Here is a 19,212-nt window from a genome sequence, read left to right on the forward strand (position 1 = left end):
GAGTACTGCAGACAATTTACAATTTTTTTAACTGCTATAGTTATCCACAACTGGTGTCTACAGCTGCATTGACTTTCTAACCTATAATCAACTTTTAGAAGTATATTACAGTGCATAAACATCTTATCATGCAACTGAACTGGTGGAATTGGTTGCTTACTTGGGCTGGAAATGAAATCTTAGATGCGAAAGTAATATTTGTCATATTATATGTCTTCCCTTAAAAAGTTTCCATTATTGCACAAATAAAAAATATTTTTATTTATGATAAAGATCTTGTTCACATAGTCCTTCTAAGGATTCACATGTCACAGAGAGGCAACAAAACAATTACAAGTGAATTGAAAATTAAAAATTACTTGGACTATAAATACATATACATACCAGTAATGTTACTGCCAACTATGTTAGAGTTTCTAACTATTCCCTTAACTACCAGCTGCCATTAACAATCTTGAGTGTTTTTAAGAACTTTCAAGTGAGATGCGACACAATGCTTAAAAGAGCATGTTTCCACTGGTTCTCAGCTGCAAACTCTAACACAACTTCATAGAAGAAATTGCCCTGTTATCCAATATTATGAAATTTTCAATTGCAAGTTAAGGAATAAAGAACACTTACAATTTGGAGATTATTGGAATAGCGATTGGGAGAATAACAGCAAGAACTCCATGTCACTGGAAACAAATATCAGCAAAGGTACATAAAGAGGAAGATGCAAACAAACATGTAATCTCTGCAAACAGATAGTGAAGCAAAAATGGGTCATTCTCAAGGCCAGAAGTCTTGGACAACGATGGCGGAAATCCTCGTTCATTTTGCAAAATCTCTGGCAGTTTCAGTACGTTATTGGTGGTGCCATTTGGTTCAGGCACTTCAATTTCCATGTACAAACATGGCAAATTAAGTTGTCGAGGGTTGAGGAATTGGCAATGAAAACCACCCCCATTTTAGTCGCAACCATGACATGATGAGACACATGAAGCTTCATAAAGCTACAGGAGAGAGATTGTAGAGTGAATATCCAATTCCAATAGGACCAAATTCCAAGACCTCAAAGCCCAGTTCTTTCCTCTTCCACATCTTCCTGTTTTTCAGTCCTCCCCTTCACCCGAATGTTTAAAGAACTTATTAACTTCTCTGTCCTTGGCTCTGGCACCATTCCTTTTGCTACCATCTCCTCAAAATAACGCACAACATCCTTCACCCTCCCTTTTTCAAAGTGCTCATGAATCATGATGGTATATGATCTCCTATCTGGCCCCCATCCACTCCTCTCCATTTCTTCCCATGTTTTTCTAACTCCATCCTCGTCATCCCATTTCATGTACAATCTCAACACCAAATTATAAACATCATCATTCATGCTGCACCCATTCCTCTCCATCCTCCCCAAAACCTGGTGTACTTCCCCTGGCTCCTTCAAGCTCTTGAGCAAGCAACAATAAGTAACAACATTAGGCAAGCAACTCCCGTTCCTCCTCTCCATCTCATCCACCAGTTCATACACCTTCTCCATTCGTCGTATCTTGCACATGTACTTAATAAGAGAATTGTAAGTAGCGACGTTCGGTTCGCAACCTCTCTCACTCATGTCACGAAAAATCTCCAAGGCCTCGGGAATCCTCTTCTTGAAACAAAGAGCATCAATGATGCAGTTGCATATCACAACATCTGGCTTACAACCCTTGTCCAACATGCCACGGAACAACCTCAGTGCCATCCCAAGTTTTCCTTTCTTGGTTAACGCCTTGATAAAGGTGGCATAAGTGAATACATCAGGCTTACAAGGAGAAGCCACTATGTCCCTCCACACCCTCTTTGCCTCATGAGCGTTTCCCAAAACACACCAACCATTCAGGATCACGTTCCAGGTCTTTATATCCGCACTACAAGACACATTAAAAATTAAAAAATAAAATAAATTATAGACTAAATTTAGCTTATGCATAAATAAAACATTAAAAAACTGTATAAAAAAGGCTTTATGAGTTTGAATAAACTAATTTTAACTACTTAAAAAATTTACTTCATTTTTTCTATTCATTTCTGCTCTTCTAATAAACAATCCCAAATCAAAGTAATTTCATCACTAATTCTGGTCAGTGATACCTTAATTTTTTTAGAATACCTGAAACCCTTCTTCATCACATTATGGAACAACGTTTCGGCCTCTTCGACGTGCTTGAACCTGCAAAGCCACATCAAGAGGGTACGAAAAGCCTCGGAACCAGGCTCCAAGCCGAACTCCTTCCTCCGGCGGAATAACTGAATTGCATCGTCCACTTTATGAGCACCCACGAACCTACGAAGCAGTGTGGCAAACATCTTTTCATCGACAAGCCCCTCTCTGTTTGACATTTCATCGAGCACCTGGTGCAACTCCTGAAAGCGCTGCATTTTGCCGAGGATGTCGAGGATCTCGTTGCAGACATCGGAACTGGGTTCATAGCCGGCGGTTTTTGACCAGTTGAAGAAGACGTGGGCGGGTCGCCAATCGGAACGGTGCCGTCGCAGAACGTCGAGAACGAGGTGGTGGTTGAGATCGACGCCGCACTGGTCAAGGGCTCGATGCAATTGGTCCGCGGGCTTGTCTCTTCGGAACTTGAGAATGTTCTGGATCAACGAGGCTGGACACGAATGCACGAATCGTGGGTTTGAAGTTCCAACGTTGAACAGTGTTTGGAACAATCCTTTGTAAGCCCTGCTACTGCTTCTACCGTTGTAAGCCATGCCTCACTAACAAGGATTTTATTTGATTTGTCGCAATTTGCAAATGCTCATTCATCGGAAAAACTATTTTGAACAAAAATCCAAATAAAGTGTTAAAGAATTTCACAATAACAAAAATAAAATTCAGCTTTCTTTTAAGTTTTTAATCTAAAGAAATATTATTTTATGTATAAGTTTTTGTTCTCCTTATCTTTATAGAGAGAAAGAAAATTCATTCATCAGATCTCTTAATAGACAACTAAATAACAAGGTGATTAAGCTTGTAAAAATTGAATTCCTATAAGTTGAAGAAGGGTTGGCTAGCTAAAGATCCTTACAAATTTTATGACTAACTGTGAAAATGTGCAAGAGAAAATTTGAATCATATATTTGAGAGAAAGGTCAGGTACATGACATTACTTTGTTGATTGCACTGTCAAATATTAATTATATATAGTGAGAATACAGCAAAGAATGAGAATCTACCCTTGTCTATCTCTCAGTTGGTCAAAAAATGAAAGATGCGATGATGCTAAGTAGAAATTATGATTGCGTTGAAACATAATTTTCGTGAGTGAGTGACTTAAGTGGATGAATTTGAGAGAATTAAAAAATAAAATGTGTGTTTATTTTGAGATTTAGAAATAATTGAGAGTTAATATAATGTCAAGAATATTTGATTGATCTAATAAATTGAAAAGAAAAGTTTAAATAGAGAGAAAATAAAAATATTAAATATCAAATTGTTCTTAGTAATAATAATATAAAATGATATATATAAATAATATAATTTTTGGTAAAAATTATTTGAAATATTATAATTAAAAAACTTAATAAATAATTAATACAATATTTTTAGGATACTTAAATTTTTTGTTTAAATAATATTTTTTAATATATACTGGTATTATTTATTGATTTTATACTAAAATTAAATATTAATGATCAAACAATTAATAAATGAACTTAAAATATGACATGAGATATTAAATGTACGTACATAATGAGGTACAACATGATTTAAAATAAGTCATAATGAAATTTTTCTGTTCATGTATGTAAGCAACATATTCAAACAATATTATATCAACGTCCTTATTATAGATTGTGGTTGCATGCGTGTGAAGATAAAAAGCGAAACACTGTCTAAATAAGTTGTCGTTTTGAATGTTCATTGTTGTTAATAAGTAGAAATTTCCTCTCTGGTATATTGAGATGAATGAGTTCTAGCAATTAGGTTGTTTATGGCAATAAACAGGGCATTCCAACATCCGAGGGTTATAAGTTGTCAGTCAACAATGACAAACATTCTTCTTGTTTGAACATTTTCTTCCTCTAGTTCGTCAATTATTCTAGAATCCATCTAATTTGAAGTCCATTAAGTTAAAATGACAAATAAAAAAACTTTAACAAGTTATATATAATAAAATATAGGATTAAATATGTTTTTAGTTTCTTAACTTTAAATGAAAATTGAAAATTTAGTCTCTCATCTTTAAAATTACGTGGATTTAGTCCTTTTAACCAAATTTTATTAAGTTTATTTGATGTTTAAAACACGTTTCTCATTTAAAATTGAAGTGAAAATGTGTTAAATTGTGTAAACAAATCAAATGCTACCATGAAACGCGTTTGAAACATCAAATAAACCTAACTAAATTGGGCCAAAGTTTTGAAGAGAGACTTTTCATTGGAAGTTAAGGGACCAAAAACATATTTAACCCTAAAATATAATTAAAGTTGATGAAATATAATGAAGCAAAGAGGATCATGATACAATTATGCAATTATAAACCTCTTAATCCTCTAATTTGTGGAGATTTAAGTTGACATTGAAATTGACTTTTGTCGTATGCTGGTTGGTGTACATAGTTACGTTGAATAAGTTATCTTCAATTTGCTGAACAAGTTGCATATCTTCCATTCATTGCATTATGTTTTACAAGTCTTGAACCCCCTCCCACATTTGACTCAGCATGTCATAATTTGAAGGGTAGGAAGGATGTTGAAAATCACCCACTAGGGTGTTGCCTTCCTACAATAGGGTCCTCATGCCCAAAACTTTATTCTTGTAGTTGTCCTTCATCTTCATTAACATGGAGGTTGTGCTATCATACACCGTTGACGTTAACAATATTGAACTTCTGCAAAGAATTGGTGGAAAAATGTTGTCTGAAACCAATTTGAGTGCTTGTGTTGGCAAATATCTACTCTATTGTATTGCATAATTTGGGTGATTAAAACACTATATGGGATAGGCTTGTCAACGAACTTGCATTTAATAAAAACAATATATGGGTGATCAACAACATAATGAAGAAGTTTGTCATTTATGTTCAGACAACCAACCGTTTTCACACGTTGACCTTACATGTCCGATCTTACCATAGAAGCTAATGACATGCCATGGTGAAAAAGGGATGTCTTCTGGTAAATCTGTAAAGGAAAATTTATGATCCTCGTACTTTAAATGGGCAATATTAAACCAATCATCTAGTCTCAACTTAATTTTTTCCCTACTCATCTCACTTAGTATGTATCCATTGGTAGAGATCCTTAGATTTGAAAAGAATTTTTTTATCAAATCGAGATAGAATGAACGGTCCAATGAAACAAAGTCAACCAACCCTTAAAATACAAGGTGGTGATGAAAATAAAGCCCAAATGTAGCGAAGGAATCAAAATATAATAATTTTTGACAGCATAAGAGTTCTTATATAAAACTCACTTGCGTAGTCCTCCATACGATGGTGATCGCTTAAGATTGTTATTGTGGCTAATGTTGTGCGCATTTGTGGATGTAAGTGTGTTACTATATTGAAGTCCACACCCACCACATCCTTCGCCATCTAAATATGACACATATAGTTCTTCTTCCATTTTTATTGCCTTAAACAAATATAAACACTATTTAATACAAATCAAGATGAAGTTATATTCATTTTATTCCTTTGAAAAACAAAACAACATATTTTATATTTCTTAAAACAAGAATTTTGTAAACACTAATACATATACTAAACATCAACATTTGAAAAATATGTCCATTGAACAACACAATTTAAGTTCAATATTTACCATAATAATGCATTCAACATTCAATTATTAACAAACTAATGCATGCTTCTTGATCATACATATTAATAATTAAACGCTGCATATAATCAAACTTACCTCTTGAAGACTTTTGTCGTAATGAACGAAACACATAACCAGGGACCTAACACACAAACATAAACCTTGCACACAACCACCACAAACCACAACCAGCAATGGAGCACAAATCAAAACAAGGGCGAACCCAAAACATAAGAACTATAAACCAAACACTAAACAACCACACAACATGAAGCACCTCCACATATAACGAGAACCAAAATGGAACTTGGCAAGCACTATCACCAACCACCACCACTGCTCCAAGATTACACAAACTACCAAATGTCAAACAAAACGAAGAGAGAAACAAACTTCACATCCACGAACCACCAACTAACCTCCACCACCTATAGTAAAAGTCATTGATAACGTTATCGTTGACACAATCAAATTAAGTCTACTAAACTATAGCAACTTCAGTATTGCTAAGATAGTTGCCAACAAAATAAAAATGGTTAATTCAACCATAAGTCGTCTCCCGACGAACACATAATTGATTCTAAAAAAAATTAGTTCTTATAAAACTATACAAAAGTGTTAGTAAAATAATAAAGAAGATAAAGATAAAGAAAGGATTAAAGGACGAAGTAGCAAAAGATAGATAGAAAGAAATTTATAAAGAGATTTGAAAAGATAGAAAAAACAATGACAAATAAAATAGGTTGATTTCATTGGTTTTTCAAAATAGGATTCATTATTGGTTATCTAAAGATTATTGTTCAATTAATTATTATCTTAAATTTTCAAATTAATCAATATAAATTCTAATTTAATTTGTTGAGGTTCTCACTCTTAACCAAAGTACATTCTCAATTAAAAACAAGAACTTTGTAGATTAATCATAGTAAATTTAATCAAAGTACATTCTCAATTAAATATTACTATGCCTAATCATGTCTATTCTTTTACCTCTTATATCAAGTAAAAAGTTAATTAACCAAAGTACATTCTTGATTAATTCTTGTTAAAGTTTTCACCACTAATCAAAGTACATTCTCAATTATTGGCAAAAACTCATTCAATCATATGAAAGTTTCTAACTTTAATCAAAGTAAATTCTCAATTAAAATTAAAAACCCTTGGACTCATATGATTGATATGTTATGTAGATTTGACACCATGCTAAATTGCTATAATGTAAAAATCATTACTTTTACTTGATTAAGAAGAAAAAGACAAATAAAAATAAATCATAAGAAGAATCACAAGAAGAATCAAAAGAACAAGCAAATGTATTCATCTAACCTCATAATCTAGTAGGAATTACAGTACAATCAACCCCAGGTGCTTAGCACTCCATGAAATGTTGAAATAACATGAAAATAAAAGAGGAAAGGGTGGAGAACATGAGAGAAGAGAGGGTGGATGAAATTCGGACCCCCCAAAGGGTTCCTAAGCTCCTTTAATGTGTTTCTCTAAGTCTCTTTATATAGAAATTTGATTGAGCTTTGTTTTTGGCATTTCTGTTATTGTAATCTTCTTTATGATAATATAATATCCTCCAATTATCTTCTAAATAATCCAATATCTTCAAAATATATTTGATTGTTGTAGAGATCTAATAATATTATAGAAGATATTTGCTAGATTAAAAAATAGATTTTGCAAATATTATCTTTTGATATTTATTGATATAGTTGTAGGAATTGGTATCGCGCAACGAAATGTTTAAGAGCGTGTAAACGAACACAAAATCAAGAAGGGAGGATGGAATTAGTTCTATTAAAAAATTTTGTTTTCTTTTAGAAATTTCTTTGAATAGTTTAAAGTAAGGAGATGCAGAGATAAGAAAAAGTACACAGAGGATTTTTATATTGGTTCGAATCAAGAGACTGTACATCAAGTTTTTAATCACTATAAAGGAGTGATTAACCTTTCACTAAAACTCACTTTGAAGTTACAAGAAAAACAATCACATAATTAGTACAGAAAATACCTTCCTTCAACACACGAGGGAATGTTCACCAACTTGAACAACTTGGTAGAGAACTGATTGCACATTTAGAAACACTAAAACCAAGCTTCTTCTTCTTCAAGACTTGATCCAGCTATTACTTAAGCACAAGAGCTTCCTCATAACCAATTTTTTGCTCTCAATAGTTTAGGTAGCCTTAGAAAGGTTTAGGAGACTTCTATTTATAGGCCAGGGTTCAGAAAATGAAAATCGATTATAATCGATTATTTTAGGTTGTTATGAGTTTTGAAAACCATGATAATCAATTATCTTTAGGGATAATCGATTATTGCCGAACCCTGGAAAATTCTAACTTTGTGGAGATAATCAATTATCCTTAGTGATAATCGATTATTTCAGAGACAAAGTCTTTTCTAATTTTACTTATGATAATCGATTATTCCCCGTGATAATCGATTATTGTCGAGAGAAATCAATACAAAAGAATAAGTTACATGACTTCTAAGTGCTTACAATTCAAAGATAAAGCCTAATACAAATGTTTCTACAAAAGATGCTTTAACAATGTATGTGAATGCTCCTTTAACTCTTCAAGTGCATCATCATCATCATCAAAATCTCTTTAAAGCATTAATGCTTTTCCTTGGCAACAATAGTTAAATAAGGTAAATATTTAACAATATCAAATAAAATATCTTAAGAAATATTTCCCCAAATTATCTATAATCATAAACATTTATCAATTATCAAAGCCCTTTTAGTAGAAAATATATAGAAAACCACAAGATCCAATTTTTGTTGCATGTTACCTCCTTTTGGCTTAGCTAAATTTCTTCACTTTTTCATGTTATGCTTGGATTGACTTCTTATGGTCATGATTATTTGCTATTCTTGGATTTATCTTTAAGGTATCATGAAACTTTAACCAATTTATTTCTACAATTCAATGAGCTCAACTTAGCTGTAGCTACATTAACACACCTCAAAATATGCAAAGAACATTTATGCAACTAAAAAGCTATTTTTAACATGTTTTTGTATATCATGCTAAATAAATCCAATTATAACAAATCATAATTAAAATATTCTATTAAAGTACAAAAACCAATTAAGAATCAAATATTAAAGGCCAAATGAGGTCATAAATATGCATTCATTAGTCACATCCTCCATCTTCTACACTAGCCACACTCAGATCCAAAGTGAGCACCACCAGTAGGTTCACAATGTCTACGTACCAGCTCTAGCTTCCCCTTCCACAATGTAACAACTACAACAGATGAAAAAAAAGGGTTAGATCGCCATGAAAACACCATTAAAAGTTTCGTGGATGGGTTATGCACTACAGATAATCGATTCCAAGCTCATGGAATCAATTACACACATCTTGGAATCAATTACTTTCTCCTCCTAATCGATTACATTGTCGTGGAATCAATTATATGCTCATGGAATGGGGTATCAGCTTTGTGGAATCGATTCCACCTGCTTCATCTTCGACCATGGAATTGGTTACTCTTCAAGGGGGAATTGGTTCCTCCTTCATCTTCAACCTCGTCTCCATATTGACGTCATAGAAGTTGTATTAACAACTCGCTTGCAACCTGCATCATAGCACTATGAACCATGAACAATGTCACCCATGAACCATCACACTCACCTGAAATAACTCTGAAGAAAACTCTCTCCAACATAGTGAAACCCTAATGAACTTAGGTTCTCCTTCAATGCGTTTGAAAACTTATAGATCAAAGACAGAAAACTCCCAACACCACATCACTATGTACACCACAACGATTGGATGAAATGAGGTTCTTCTTCATAAAAGTTATAATACACTCAACAATCATATACCAACCACCTACTACATATTTAATGGCTCCAAGAATGGTCAAAAGTATTAAGAAAGACTGTGTTTATTCAGGAATCTTTACTGTGTCTGCGTTGTGTGATTAAGAATCTCTATCTAGCTAGAGAAAAGAAGGAGGCATGAAGGGCTCGTGAAGGATACTGAAGGTAAAATTAACTTATCTTTATTATTATTATTATTAATATTATTATTATCATTTAATATTATTATTATAATTATTGCTATTTTATTTTATTATTTATTCTTACTATTATTACTATTGTTACCAATAAAACCAAAACATGTTTCTCAATTGAAATCCATTACAAAAATTCATGGTGCATGTAGTTTTCATATTCTCAAAAGTTGAGATTGCCGAGAGTAAAATGGGCTTTTCAAGATAAATACTCTCAAATATGAGTCAATCAGCAAAGATTGAAAAAACTATGAAACCTGCAAATCATCGCTTCCCGTCATTTCCCTTAACTTCCAAATATTTTCAAGTGAACATAACTTTAACCACAAATTTGTTTGCTACAATGCTTGTGAATATTGAATCATTCCGAAACGAACACAACATTAAACTTCTTCCGATGGACTGGAACCAGTCACAATAAAATTACATATTTATTTTTAAAATGTTACAGGTAACCTCTGAAGCTCTTAGGGCAATATAGACAATTTTTTATTTTAAAGAAACGAAACAAATATAATTTCTAAGATTTTTTTACTATGGAAAAAACGAAAGAAGAAAACAATTGATTTGTTTCATCAAGATGAAATAAAGAAAAATATATGTAAATAATCTAAATATTATAATAAAAAAAATTAACTCTATTCAAATTGAAAAGAATTAAGAATATTTTATCAGTTGACCAAATAATTAAATCTTTTCTCTAATGAAATTTGGATGGAATATGTGTAAACTCCTGTCAATTTTCTATGCGTTGTCAATCAACAAAAAAAAATGAAATATGTGTAAACCCATCCCGAATCTTTCCTCTATCCTTTATAGAGTACGTTTGATTGCTTTTAATTCAAAAATGAGTTAATAGAATAACTCATTCACACCATATGATTAGGGTTCATAAAATACACGTTTTCGTGCATTGTTAAACATAATAAAACATTGTAACACTTATCCTGATCGAGGACAAAGTCATTCCAATATGAATCTAAATGTGAACAAAATGAATTTCAGTTATTTATTGTCGCTAGAAAATTTTCAATTTATCCTTTGTATTTATCAATTATGATGAATTTGATTTATAAACAAAAGTGAGAAAGAAAAATGAAAACATAAATAAAAGGAGACTATTTACTATAACAATTATAGTAATACCGCTATCAACATAACATCATCTGGAGCATCTCAAATACCATGATCATCATCATAGATACACCACCATCATGACTATCTTAATCATGAACAACACCATACCAAAACACCATAGTGGAAAGAATCAGTTTAACTCCTGTACCTTACCTCACCTGCCTGTACCCGCTCCTACAAACCAATCTGTAGATAGATATGCTCGATTAATCTCGCAATCCAGCTAAGAAACATGTAGTCCTGCCACACAAGGACAAGGAACACACCGTCACTCCCACATAAGGAATGCTCAGTACCCGAACAACCCTTTCGATGCATACAAGGCAAAACGAAACACCTATCCGTAGATAACACCATGATTTACTAGGTACAACTAGTAGACTTATCTTCCACTCTCATGCTCATCAACCACAAACTTAGGTACACCCAATACTTACTCATGCTCCAATCTCAATCACAAGTCAAAACTGACCCTAAACATAACTATTAATCCCATTCTCTGATTATCATCACGTTATACAACTCCTCAAGCTTTGTCCATGTCCAATCTTCATTAAAACATATTGTTTCCAGTAAAAGTACTCTGGGATAATTGATCATCATAAGTGATAATTGATTATTCCCTAAATATACACATGTACACAAAATAATCGATTATCACTTAAGATAATCGATTATCGCAATGGTTCTACACAACAAATCATAGTTAATGCGCAAATAATCGATTATAACTAATGATAATCGATTATTGTTGAATCGAAATACATCTTGGAATGAATTCAAGTCTGCAAACACACATGGAAAACCCTAAATCACGAGGGAAACTCCCCCAAAACATCATGCATGCATTCAAGCCTCACATACCTTTATGAACCGACCTTAATACACACATTACATCACTTGAATCATCCAAAACTCATCATTATGCATATTATAACCCAACAAACCCAATATTCTACATATGATTATCATACCATCTCTATATAACATATATTTGCATGGTAAAACTCCCAAGTATCATAACTTTGTTCACCTTTAGTTTCAAACCCTATTATGGGATAACCCAACAAAATCATACATATATTCATAGGGGAAAATCCAACAGAAACATGATATATTCATGTAACCCTCTTTTTACATTTCAGATTTCTTTATTATTTTGCATGTTATTACTTCTCACACCCCCTAGAATAATTTATGCATCATTTAATAAAGGTAAAAATACCCTTTTGCCCCTAGGCCAAAAATATATTTAAAATCTAAGTTTCTCTTAAACTCTTCTCCCTAGGAGGTAAACCCACATCAATTCCATCCTAAACAATATTCCTACCAACAAACCAACACATCATATTGGTAATATCACACACATACAAATCATTAATTTAATAACTTACCAATAATGTGTTACACTTTATCAATAACAATCGTAAATAATCAATATAACAATTATAATTCTCAAAAACATCTAAATATTAAACACCAATTACCAAACAATATACTCAAGTCTCACAACCACGTTATTCCTTGATACCACAATTTTTCTCGGATCTTACAAAGTCTATACCCCAACGAACTTATAGGTGGTTACCCTAAGTGAAGTCGTTCCCCAAGTGAAGTTTAGAGGTTTAGGGTTTAGAGGTTATTCTTCTGTATTTCCAATTTCATGGTAAGTCTTGGTTGACGAAGTCTTCTTCCCTCTTTGCGAGTTGGTTGACAAAGTCTTCTTCTTCTTTCGTTGGGAGTTCATTGAAGAAATGTTGCATGCTCTCTAGTTTGGGGTTTTGCTTCACGAAGTCTGCTTGTGTCCTTGTGCGTTGGCTTAGGAAGTGGCAATGTCATTAAATCAATATTGATCGTCTTGCTCATGGGGGACCTCTCATGGTGGTTCATATAGAGGATTCGTTGGAACACAAATATATCATTGTAGCGATGGTGTTGTATTGAGAGTGACAAAAACTGTTAAGAATGAGGAGAAAAAATTTGGGGTTGCCCTAATTACAAGGTTTGTTGAGTGGTTTTACTTTTTAATTTGTTATAAATTTATTTCGTGATTAATGAAATGTTTATGGTTGGCTTTTTGAATAATGGAGTCGAAATGAAGAATTTCAAGGATGTAATTTTTTTAAATGGAGCAATGAAGATAATGTGGATGAAAGGGATAATATTATTGCTAGGAAAAGGAGCAAGATTAATAGTCTGGAAAATCAGTTATTGTTTCTTAGAAATGAGAGAAGTTGTTAATATGGTTGTTATGTTTTATGGGGTTGATTAATATCATCCTTGTTTGTATTTTGTTTAAAATTCCATGAAGTGTTGTATTAGTGAGATGTTGTAATCACCAAGTTGGGTATATTGTAATGTGATGTTGTTAAATGAATGAAAAATCTGAAATTTTGCTTTCAATATACAATATAAGTGATATTTATTATATAAGTGATATTATGCTTTAAATCACATTCAAATTAAGAATAAAATCAGAAATTAATTTTTCAATTAAAGTCATATTCATTTCAATATACATTGAAATAAAAAACTGGGTTTCAAATGCACATGATATTCATGTCAATATTCATTCAACAGACAACATTGTTCTTCAACATAGAAAACAAAACAATATAATAAGGTCCTAACCAAAATAAAGTGCATAATACATATTGAAATTTCAATTTATATGGCTTTCAAAATAGGCACCAATATGGACATTAATAATGTTTTATGACTTCTAAATTGATGTTGTAGTTGACTGACTTTGTTGGGGTTCTTGAAGCTGACATTGAGTAATCTGACTTGATTGAGATGGAGTTGGGTTTATTGTAGTTGGCTGGTGTTATGTTTGAGCTGCTTGTGGGCAAGTAGTTAGTTTATGTCCAAGTTGTCTACATATCCCACATCTTTTACGGGTTCCACCTTGTCTTAGTTGTGTCTCATCATTCTTTAACTCCCAAAACCCTAGTCTTCTTTTCTTTTTTGGTCTTTCAGGAAAAACCTTTTGAGGTGGAGGCAAAACATCATGATTTAAAGTCATTTTCCACATATGAGGATCCACTAGTCTAAAATAAGCTTTTTATAACTACGGTTTATACATATTAAAATTTATCAAGTATAAAAAATGATGTGGTGACAATATAGTAAATAAGATAAACATTTTTACATCAATTATACTAAAAATAGATATAAAAATAAATATGATAAAAAATTATAATAAATGATAAATAATTTTACACCGATTAAACTCTAAATAGGTATAAAAGTTATTTTTTATACCGACTCCACTTAAAATCGGTATGGAATATTCTGGCGCGTTTTCCCACTGCGCGCGCGTCTTCACTTTCACACTGCACTTCTAATTCTTCCTCGACAAGCTCGTCTATTTTCAGCGTAGAGTTCAAAACCGTCAACGTCAGCAACGCCGCGACCCTTTCCAGTTCGCCAAATCATTGCTTCACTTCCGCGCACGTCTTCACTTTCACGCTGCACTTCTTCTCCTTTGCTTCTAATTCGCCATTATCGTCGAATGCCACCACCGTGCCTTCCAAAACGCAACGACAACAAGCACAAGAGCATGCCTCTTTATGCGAAGAAGCTTCTAGAAAGTTCCCTTCTCTCATCGCTGAATCCGCGATCGTCGCTCAAATCATCCATGTCGACGACACCGTCCCCCTTTTCAAGGGCTTCAGAATTTGGCTCTCCAAACCTTCGATGCTCTCCTCCTCTCTCTCCCCGGGTTCGATTGTGTCGGTAATCACCATTATGTTCGAATTGATACAGTTCATTTCCCTCAACACTAATAAATCCCTAGGGTTTTGCTCTTCTTTTAATTAGAAGTTTTTGAGAAAATTATGTGGTTTGAAGTCGTATTTTATGATTTATTATTGTTTTTGTAGAATCGCGATGCTCAGTCCTTGCTTCCTCTAACAGTGAAGCAAATATACAATGCGCTTCAAACAAACGATGATAAAGCCAATTTGATTGTTGATGTTACTGCATAATGAGTTATACCGAAACTAATATTCCTACTCTGTATTTTGTATTGTCAAATCTTATACTACACTTCATTGCTTTTATTTTGATGTGAAGAGACGATAATGAAGGCGGGGAGTGAAAGTGCTGGTACTACCTGCCTCACCTTTTCAGATCCAAAGGTCACTGCTTATAATAAAGCTCCACGAATTTTCTATGCTCTAACGTGCTTCAACTTCCTTCTATTCTGTAAAATGTCACTACGCACACTTTTTCAATTTTTAATTTTAACAAAGAAATCTTTAAAATTTCAATTTCATAATAAAAAATTATCCCTTTCTTAAAATTATTATAATATTAATTAATTTTTCTTCTCAGTTATTAAATTTCACTTAATCATTACGAGGTTATGATCGGTTATTATTTTTATATCTCATATTTAAGAAATAAATAAATTATATCTATTAGTTTTTTCAAACGATGGTTTCTCAATAAGCATTTGTGATTATCTATTAGTTTATAATATCTATTTTAATTGTAATGGATGCAGGGGAGATGCTGGTTTCTCAAGTCAAATTTGCATTTGTATCTGGATTAGCAATAACCATTTTATTCATACCAGGTAGAAATATCACTTAGATTTTTTAAATTACTGTTTGGTGACATGTTCCAAGTTCAACTTAAACATTTCCTCGATGTTATAATTTGGTCAGATATAATTGTTCTCTCTCATTCATTTGGACCAGCTGGTTTAGTCTTACCTTTTCTTTTTCTTAAAATTTGCACTCAGTTTTGGGATTGACGCCACAGTGTAATCTTTATTTATTGTTGTAGGTAGAAGATGCTCGAATATCTGTTTTGTAAATTCAGTATCCAAAATGGCCAATAGATAATATAGTACTTGTTAGGGTAACACTTTGATTTGGTCCTTTTTCTTGCAGGAAGCTTAAAAAGTTTCTTGCAGGAAGCTTAAAAAGTTAACGTAAAACATGTAGCATTGGAGATTGACATTTCACCATATACATTAAATGCAAATACAAATGTAACAAGTGGAATTTGTCATGCTTTCTTTTTGGAAAATTATCATTCTTAGTATAATATTAATTTATTAATTTTATGTCCCAATCCTTTTTCTGGCAGGAAGCTTATGTGGCCCCTGATGTCCGACATAAAATAGTCAATTGACTAAAAGACCATGTATATTCTGGTGCATTTGAGAAGGGTTTAAAGGTCAATACCTTCATACTTTCAATATATATAATTAAAATATAATGCTTTTTTAAACTTTCTTTTTCTTTATATTGTTCTACTGTTTTGTTTTATTACTCTAACCCTTTTGCATATATAGAATAAACATTTGGTGCTTTTTTATAATTTTATTTCTACCTCCAATTTAAAGGTCTAATGGAAGTGGAAAAGTGGGTGATAAGAGACTGGTTTGAATTATTGACATGGCTGCATTTGAGCTTGTTCTACTAGAAGAATATGATTCACGCTTTAAGAAGCTGAGTCTAGGTGATAAATTGCCTATCAAATTCTCCAAGTGATTAATTGTTAGAAAGACAAGTTATTGAATTTTAAATAATGTAATTGTTAATTTTTTAAGTTGGATTACAAACAATGTAATTTTCAACTTCTCTGTATAATCCTTTTTAGATGATTAGATGTTTCAATATTACATTTTAAGTTGAAAAACTATTTTATGTATAATTATGTTATATAAATATATTTAGGAACTTTGTTAGGTAAATATTACATTGAGGAACTATTTTGATGTGTTAATAATAGAACCAATATTGATTTTTTTTTGTTATTGATTATTTAGACTGTATTATGAAATTGAATTTTATGTAGGTATGAATATGGATAGTGGCATATACAAATCAAATATTTAAAAACAAAACGTCACTTTTATACCTGTTAAAGCACAACAGTTATAAAAAGTCTTATTTTTATACCAGTTATAATAACGACAGGTATAGAAGTAATATTCTTTTATACCTGTTGTGGAACAATCAAGTATAGAAAGTGGTTTTTCTGATGCTTTTTTATACCTGCTCTCGGAATGACAGGTTTGAATACAAACTTTTATTCATGTATAGATAGAACCGGTGTAAAAATTTGAACTTTTTACACCCGTTATAGATTGAACCGGTGTAAAAGTTGAACTTTTTACACTGGTTCTAAAACCGGTGTGAAAAATCGAAAACTTTCTATACCCCCACTTCTATTCCTACTTGAAAATAAGTATAAAAATCATTTTTTAATAGGTATAAAAAATCTATTTTACACTAGTGATCGTTGACAGGGTATATCATTGAAATGTATGTTTCTTCATAGTTTGACCTCGTAAACCAATATGAGATGTAGTCTTCTCCATTAATGTTTAAAAATTTCATGGCAATCAGTGCATGAGAGCATGGGATTCCCTTTATTGTCCATTTTCTAGAATTACATTCCAGTTTACCTATGTCTACCACAAACTTGTTACCAATGGTGGAGGTGTGTCTCACCTCAAATATTTTGAGTCGTGACCAACTACAAAAATGAAAAACAATTCAAGTGAGAATGGGCTAATCCATATTCAATCATCAATAATTGAAGTTGTTGTGAAAGCATACCTAGATATCAAATATTTTGTGTTGTGTAATTCATTTTGTAATATTTTTTAATTTTCGGGCACATGGAACCTTCATATGTAGTTATCTTGTCTTTATTTCTTGCCTATCTCTTCATAAGATAGATATGAATGTCTTCCATCATTCCTATGATGGGCTTACCCCTTGCATTTAATATAACATTGTTAAAAGCTTTAGATATATTATTGATAAGGGTGTCACAAACAGGTGTTGCTGAAAACCTTGACCTTGACCAAAATCTAGTTCAAACAAAAGTGAAACATTTAAAACACAAACAAACAATTTTAAATAATTTACATGATTTTAAGTTTTGAATACATGCTTTGGTGGAATAGCTATCAAGTGTTTAAAGGCGTATGCATTCAAGTCTTTAATTTCTCTCATCATTGCCTCCCATGCTTGAAGGTGTGTTGATGATGCTACCTTCCATAACAGATGTTTCAGATTTTTTCTAAGAAATTTCTTCCTAAAATTTGCATATATGTGGTGCACACAGAACCTTTGGTCCACACCAAATAAAAGTTGTTATAATGTTGGCAAAAGTTCCTACCAAAGTAATCAATCAAAATATGACAATTAATTATAAACACATAAAGATGCAAGGCTAAGTTGTGATATTACAAAATAAGAAAGAAGTATATTACTTACTTTCTATTGATCTGAAATAAATGTACATCTTGAACAAATTCCAGCACCATCAAGATCGTCAATCAAGTATTCCATGTTTTCTTATTCTCCGCTTCCACAACAGCGTATGCCAAAGGTAACATTTGGTCATCACCATCTCTTCCAACAGTAGTTAACAACTCACCTCCATATTTCGCTTTCAAAAATCACACATCCTAACCTATAAAAGGCCTACATGATACAAAGTTGTCTTTACATACCTTCAAACACACGTAAGTCTCTTGAATATTGGGTTCTCTTCATTAGGTTCTACATTAACTATGACAGTTGATCCAGGATTTGATCTCAGTAGCTCATTTGCATAGTCATACTCTCTTTTATATTGTTCTTTGAAACAACCATCAACGTTCTTGTATGTCGTTGTTTTTGCCCTAAACGTTGTAGACCTAGACACACCAATGTTCCATTTCTTACAAACTTTGTTTCGGACGTTAGTGAGATTAATATTTGGATTTTCTTATATGGCCTTCTTTAACCTGCCACTTAATCATTTTAAAGTCATTAAACGGATATTAAATTATCTACTACATGTATGCTTGTTTACAATCTTTCATAACTGTCATGTACTTTGGACAACCTTATATGCATAATAGGCGTACCATGAACATTTCCCTTTTACCCTACAACATTTCACACAAACTTTTCTTTTGTCATTTTTAAAAACCTTCAATTTCCTACCATTCTTTACACCATAAGTTTTGATTGCTTTAGTAAAGTCTTTTTTTTTTCCAGTGAAGTATGTCCACACTTCCCATTTATATTCTTCCATACTCTTGAGCATTGAGAAAATCCCAAAATTTTCATACCGGTCTCTATCATCATCTAATGAATCACTTAATACGACACTACCTAAAGTTTCAGATTCTCATTCATTGTTAGATAAACCTATGTCCTGTACATGGTGAAATGGAGTAGAAGACTCACTTGGTCCACCCACTTCATTTCCATGGACATTAAC

The 19,212-nt window shown here is 32.4% G+C and overlaps 1 protein-coding gene and 1 long non-coding RNA gene across 3 annotated transcripts; one reads left to right on the plus strand and one right to left on the minus strand.

Annotated features, from left to right (window-relative positions):
* Nucleotides 1-234: 234 nt before the first annotated feature.
* Nucleotides 235-2,833, minus strand: LOC124836979 (Tetratricopeptide repeat (TPR)-like superfamily protein). Of its 2 annotated transcripts, XR_015780127.1 has the most exons (3): nucleotides 2,132-2,833; nucleotides 622-1,889; nucleotides 235-545 (listed from the first exon to the last, which is right to left on the minus strand). XR_015780127.1 is itself a non-coding variant. In XM_047312256.2 (2 exons), the coding sequence occupies exons 1-2, from the start codon at nucleotides 2,731-2,733 to the stop codon at nucleotides 1,055-1,057; spliced, it is 1,437 nt and encodes a 478-aa protein (XP_047168212.2). In that variant the 5' UTR covers nucleotides 2,734-2,833; the 3' UTR covers nucleotides 235-1,054. The 2 variants fall into 2 exon arrangements, 1 of the variants encoding a protein (XP_047168212.2); XM_047312256.2 differs by having other exon boundaries at nucleotides 235-1,889.
* A 12,114-nt stretch (nucleotides 2,834-14,947) lies between these two features.
* Nucleotides 14,948-16,161, plus strand: LOC148196588 (uncharacterized). The gene is made up of 4 exons (XR_015780057.1): nucleotides 14,948-15,110; nucleotides 15,479-15,550; nucleotides 15,893-15,970; nucleotides 16,069-16,161. It is a non-coding gene; the product is annotated as an uncharacterized LOC148196588 (long non-coding RNA).
* Nucleotides 16,162-19,212: the final 3,051 nt, after the last annotated feature.

Source organism: Vigna umbellata, chromosome 6, assembly GCF_029865625.1.
Source record: "Vigna umbellata cultivar VRB3 chromosome 6, Vumbellata_1.0, whole genome shotgun sequence".
Classification (NCBI taxonomy): Eukaryota; Viridiplantae; Streptophyta; class Magnoliopsida; order Fabales; family Fabaceae; genus Vigna; species Vigna umbellata.

What these genes read in the sequence shown, in the direction of transcription:
- LOC124836979 (XM_047312256.2), bottom strand. Translation starts at nt 2,733, where the DNA reads ATGGCTTACAACGGTAGAAGCAGTAGCAGGGCTTACAAAGGATTGTTC. An exon ending in GTGATGAAGAAGGGTTTCAG is followed by an intron (nt 1,890 to 2,131) that starts GTATTCTAAAAA and finishes TGTGTCTTGTAG; the next exon opens with TGCGGATATAAAGACCTGGA.